Source organism: Austrofundulus limnaeus, unplaced genomic scaffold (assembly GCF_001266775.1).
Source record: "Austrofundulus limnaeus strain Quisiro unplaced genomic scaffold, Austrofundulus_limnaeus-1.0 Scaffold605, whole genome shotgun sequence".
NCBI classification, from domain to species: Eukaryota; Metazoa; Chordata; class Actinopteri; order Cyprinodontiformes; family Rivulidae; genus Austrofundulus; species Austrofundulus limnaeus.
Window position 1 is genome coordinate 27,857 of NW_013953007.1, and position 5,533 is coordinate 33,389.

General features: G+C 38.3%; 2 protein-coding genes across 4 annotated transcripts in view; one reads left to right on the forward strand and one right to left on the reverse strand.

Moving 5' to 3' along the window:
• Positions 1 to 466, reverse strand: part of tcaim (T cell activation inhibitor, mitochondrial) — a 10,724-nt gene extending 10,258 nt beyond the window's left edge. The window contains exon 1 of one of the 3 annotated variants that reach the window (XM_014026970.1): positions 293 to 461. The gene's annotated coding sequence lies outside the window, so the exon portion shown is untranslated. Of the gene's footprint in view, positions 1 to 292 lie in introns of all 3 variants that reach the window. The other 2 variants (XM_014026971.1, XM_014026972.1) reach the window with 2 other exon arrangements.
• Positions 467 to 2,693: 2,227 nt separating this feature from the next.
• Positions 2,694 to 5,533, forward strand: part of ggctb (gamma-glutamylcyclotransferase b) — a 3,977-nt gene continuing 1,137 nt past the window's right edge. The window contains exons 1-3 of the mRNA XM_014026973.1: positions 2,694 to 3,125; positions 3,205 to 3,350; positions 3,423 to 3,555. Of these exons, the coding sequence (XP_013882427.1) occupies positions 3,015 to 3,125; positions 3,205 to 3,350; positions 3,423 to 3,555 (390 nt within the window). The 5' untranslated portion in view covers positions 2,694 to 3,014. The remainder of the gene's footprint in view (positions 3,126 to 3,204; positions 3,351 to 3,422; positions 3,556 to 5,533) is intronic.

Here is a 5,533-nt window from a genome sequence, read left to right on the forward strand (position 1 = left end):
ATAATATAATATAATATAATATAATATAATAGATCCTGTTTATCTTATCTTTTCTTTGTTTTAATTCTTCTGCAGCTCCACCTGACCCGCGGGGCTTTGGCGCCACCTGTTGGACACTTTAGGTCCAACGATCTAACAACGAAGTATCGATATAATCACCTGGTTTATATTCAACAAAACTGAGTGAAATAAATCTTTGGGCATGACCCACGTCCTTCAGATACTGGTCTACACTTCTGACAGACAAACTGTTGCAGGAATGTGGAGAGACGGGACAGACTCCGACCCTTACCCCCAAGACTGTATGCGTCCTTGAACAACTAAAAAAAAAAACAAAAACATCAGCAAGAGACGCACGACGCCCGGCCACCACCAGTTCCCCGTCTTCAGGTCAGGGAACGGGTTAGAAAGGTCCAGTGGTCCGGCTATACGCGTTTTATTTTCTTTTACCTTAATCCGATAGCAGCTGCGCAACATTTAGCTACTGTTTTTAGCAACATGGGTTTCGCGCATGCGCAATAAGTTAAAATCATGTCTCCATTTGCTAATATGCGTCATCAGGTCCGCCATATTGGAAAGGGAAACTCTGACCTGTTTAACGCATTTAACACATTAAAGTTTAAAATCTAAATCTTTTACTTTGATATTTAAAGTTTAAAATGCAGATGGATAGGTGGGTCATTGATGGTTGGATGAATGGATGGACTGACAATAAAATGTTTTTGATAGAAATAAATGGAAAACTTGACATTTTGACACAAATAAGGCGTGCAATCTTTTAAACTTTACTTTTTAGGAGTAATCAATATTCCSTTTATATAAAATAATATTGATCACTGTTCATTATGGGATGAAAAGTAGAAATGTTCTTTTAGCTGTTCTCTTCTGCAGGTGTCACCACAGTGAGTGTACTGCAATGAAAGATCTGGTAACAGTTTTAAAGCGGATGACCTTCGTGACRCAACCTGGTAGAACCTGCAGCCTCRGGATATGAGACCGGAACAATGACCACCAAGCTACACCCCTCACAAATAAATAATTTGACATCATGAATCTTTTATAACAAGAAGCTCTTTATTAARTTACCAATCCAAATGATCTTTTCTGCAGGTTTTCCAGAAGAATCCAAAGAACATGGTGGTAAAGTACTACCCAGCTGCTGAGAGCTTCTCTGCAGTTCAGACATGAACCAAACAACTTTCTGAGATCATTCTGTGAGAGGCAAAATGTTTATTCTTCTGTCCTTCATGGAGTTTGATGTCAGTATATAATTTGCCCTCCACCTCCAGGTAAGAAAGCTGGTCATTCATGTACAGCATGGACACCAGCAGAAGACGTCAGCTGTATAGTCTGAGCGTGACCCATTTGATTGGTTGTACTAACRCGTATGAAGCATATGCACAGAGGCAGAGACAGTTTGTTGTTGACTGTCTTGCTTTTTAATCTCTAAATTGTAATATTGCTGAAACGTTTTATACAGTTCATAGTGAATTTTGGGGTTTTGTTTTTCTCCAGTTACGCTCAGCTACTCAACATAGGCTACTCTTTTTTTTTCTTTTATTTATTTGTTTATTTATTTGGAGTAAGACCCGTGGAGCTGTTCTAACTGGAACGATGTCATCAAATATGATTGTGATTTTAGAAATAAAATGATCTAGTAAGGTATTAGTTGATAGAAAATGAAGTTTCCTGAGAAAGCAATACATGACTAAATTCACTGATACAGTATATCGTTTTTGACAGTAATATCAATGTTTGCAGTCATATCAAAGAAAACACAAAAGTGGTCTGATAAGCCACAGTCAAAGACCATAACATTAGAAATGCTGAGATTTTTAGAAATGACCAGATCTAGTGTGACCTTTGTTATTAGTGGGCTTTTTCACATGCTGGGAGAGTCTAATGTATCATAAACAGATGTGAGTTCACAGGTCTTCATATCAGTAAATGTGTCCATGTGAAAATTATTGTTATATTATTCCACTTTTATAGTTTTTGATTTATGTTTATAATTTTTATTGTTCTTAACTTTGTGTTCTGTTTTGTCTTTTTGTTAKTTGTAATATGTGAAGCACTTTGGTTGTTTTAAACGTGCTATATAAATAAAGTTGACTTGTCAGATAATTAAATCAGTTACAATGACTGTAATCAATTCTGTGAGGTCTGTGAAAATTTAGCCCTATTAGATGTTTAGTAGAACTATTTTTGCTCTTTTATTTAGGATAATAGAAAAATATTCAAATGAATTATACGTACTGAATGACGTTTGTACACACACACACGTTTGTTCCTCTATCCTCATGGGGACTTTGCACTGACTTACATTAATTTACCAGTCATTTCTATAGCCTAACCCTGACCCCTGACCCTAAACCTAACCTCACAGTACAAACCTGACCCTAAACTCAATGCACACGTTAGTCCTAAACCAACCCCTGACCCACCAACATTATATCCCCCAAWGGGGACCRGGCTTTTGTCCCCATATAGAACAGTTCTCCTCAGCAGGCTGGGTGTACCAGGAAAATGGTGAAAAATGATCTCCACCAGGTAACAAAAACATGCACACAAACACCTAGACTCCACCCTGACCATGTGCCTGGTGTGTTTGGACCTGGTTTTTGTTTTCTGCTAAAAACCGCCTACCTTGTCAGGACCAGTATTCCTCATGGGGGTCAAAGCCTGGTGAAACCTGATGTTTCAGGTTCAGGGTCATGTTCAGGGCTGTTGTGTGTGTTTKTATGTAAAGTGTGTGTTTGGCTCTGGCCTGTGGCTGGAAGCCCGTGGTAATCTGTGGACTGTGTGTGAATAGAGCTGTGTATCAGTRCAGGGGATTAGCATAAGAATGGGATATGTGTATGTGTATGGGGTCGCTCATCTTCACCAGCTGCTTCTCCAAACACATGATGGTGGTTAACCAGTCGCTCCATCCAGCGCTTTGTTCCTATCTACCAAATCCCACAAATCCCAGGCCTTCTCAGATCTGTTTATTTGTGTAAGAACCTGATGAGAATATGGAGAAGAACTACACCTTTCTGTACTTTGCATACGGGAGTAACCTCCTGAAGGAACGYCTCCGGCTGAAGAATCCTTCTGCAACGGTTCACTGCGTGGCGAGGCTGAAGGTCTGACCTGAGGACCGTCGTATCCTGCTCTACAGTCGGTTAGATAAACACGGTAAAGTCTTTTGTTGTCTTCGTYCAGGACTACAAACTGGTGTTTGGAAACCACAAAGGCCTGGCCAACGAGCGGTGGCACGGCGGCGTGGCCACCATCGAGCACAGCCCAGGAGATGAGGTGTGGGGGGTGGTGTGGAAGATGAACYTATCTGATCTGGAGTCACTGGACAAGTAAACATCTGCTCTTCATATTGTTTTCATTTGATTGATGCATGATCTGAAACCTGATGTCTGTGTGTGAAGTCAGGAGAATGTGAGGTTAGGGGCCTACAGTCCCGTGGAGCTCTCTGTGAAGACCAAAGGTCAGGAGATCAGCTGTCGTACCTACATCATGAACAGCTGTGTTTACGCTCCACCCTCTCCACAATATCTTCAGGTAGGACTTCAAACGCTTCGTATCACCTGCTGCTGGAAGGCGAAGGTGGATGATCATGTTTTTGTCTGTCATTAAAATATTTCTCCAACCAATGGACAGATCTTAACCACACTCTGAAAGTAATTATTGGACTTTCAGGGTCAACCTAAGTCAAGATGGTTGCTGCAGCCAAGTTGGCAGCAGTTAGGATTAGCTAACCAGAATGATGTCATCATCCTGCGACAAAAAAACAACTGCTAATGCTGCTGCTAATGTTCTTAAAGACGGCATTTAAAGTTTTATTTCAACAATAATATGGATGGTAACTGTGGACYGGTAGATTGAAGTGGATCTCAGAYACCAGTCGCAACTTCAAGTTTGATGTCTTGTAGGGAAGCATTAGCAATGTTAGCTGYGTTAGCCTTGTTAGCCACATTTTAGACAGCATTAGCAGTCGCTATTGTCGCAAAAATGATGATGTTCTAACAAGAGCCAAGCAGCAACAGCAAAGGCTGTGTTTCATTCTGAAATACTTAATGTAAACTTCAACATTTAATTTTAACTTTTAGATTTAATAAGATTAGGATTTAATATTAGACTAAAGGGAAACTATAATGTAAAACCCAAACCTAACATCTACCAGGCTGCACTGGTTATAGATGGTGAAGGAAACATTAACAATGGAGAAAGTGAATCAACATAATACATTTAATATAATTAAATTAATGCCACCTGCTGGACAAATGTTGGCCTTCAGATGCATAAAACAAATGGTGCTGTCTGATCTCCTAACTCTTCAAGGAAACATTGTGAAACATTGTCAAATGTGTCTATAAAGTCTGATAGTGTTTGCAGCAGAAGCCATAGTGGATGACAATTAAANGTCCCTGAGCTGTTGGCTTGAAGTAACTGAGCAATTTAGTTGGATAGCACAATGTCTGAAAATAAGCTGCTTTAAAGTCACCATCAACCATACACTAAATCTGCCATAATGCAGCTACTCACTAGAAACTCATCAGTGAGTAAAATTTTATTTGTTTTACTTTTAATAATTATTCTGTATTTATTTCAGATTTAGTCAGTCATACACTTAGCTCTTACCAGTGTTTAAAAGAGGACGTGTTAAAACTCTGTTTAGTCAAAAGTTAAACATGAAACATCAACGTTCATTACAAGTGGCACTTCGAGGGCCACCATAACACTTATGTGGCCCTCGGTGAAAATGAGTTTGACACCCCTGGTTTAGAGGCTGTTATTTATACGAAAGGAGGATCTACTAAATATTGACTTAAGGTTGTTTTTTGTGCCCAAATTTATGCACCTGCCTAATTTTGTTTAACCAATTATTGCACACTTTCTGTAAATCATTTAAACTTCATTTCACTTCTCAAATATCACTGTGTTTGTCCCCTATATGACATATTTAACAGTTTTTTTTATCCAAACAATCAATGATTTATAAAAGGTAAATCAGGAAAATTAACAAGGCTGCTCAAACTTTCACCCCACTGTAAAAGTGGAGAAATACGATATCTCCTTTAGAACTCCATCAGCAGCATTTTGGATCAACTGAATACTTCTTAAAATTTAAATTAAAGTTTTAATGGATCCAGTCCAGGCRTGATAAACTGACCTGTTTTCTGCATCATTGGTAGACAAAATGTTTCTAACTTTAGGGATATTGTTCAGATGAAAGTAGTTTTGTAAATACAAATAATATAACAGGAAAACAGTGTGTGATTTAGTGTCATCATGGAAAATAAATACAGTGAAAACATCTGATTTATCTGTGATTATTTGAAGTAGAAGAGATAAAACATCATTAATGACAATAATCATGAATGTTGACTGACAGAAAATATCCATGCACTTATTTAATCAGAACAAATTTTTTTTTCCATCAGCTTTTAAAGGCCAGAATTAGTTATTAATAAACACAAATAAGAGTAAAACCCTGAGCCCTGCTACTGATCCTGTTGAATATAATATAATATAATAT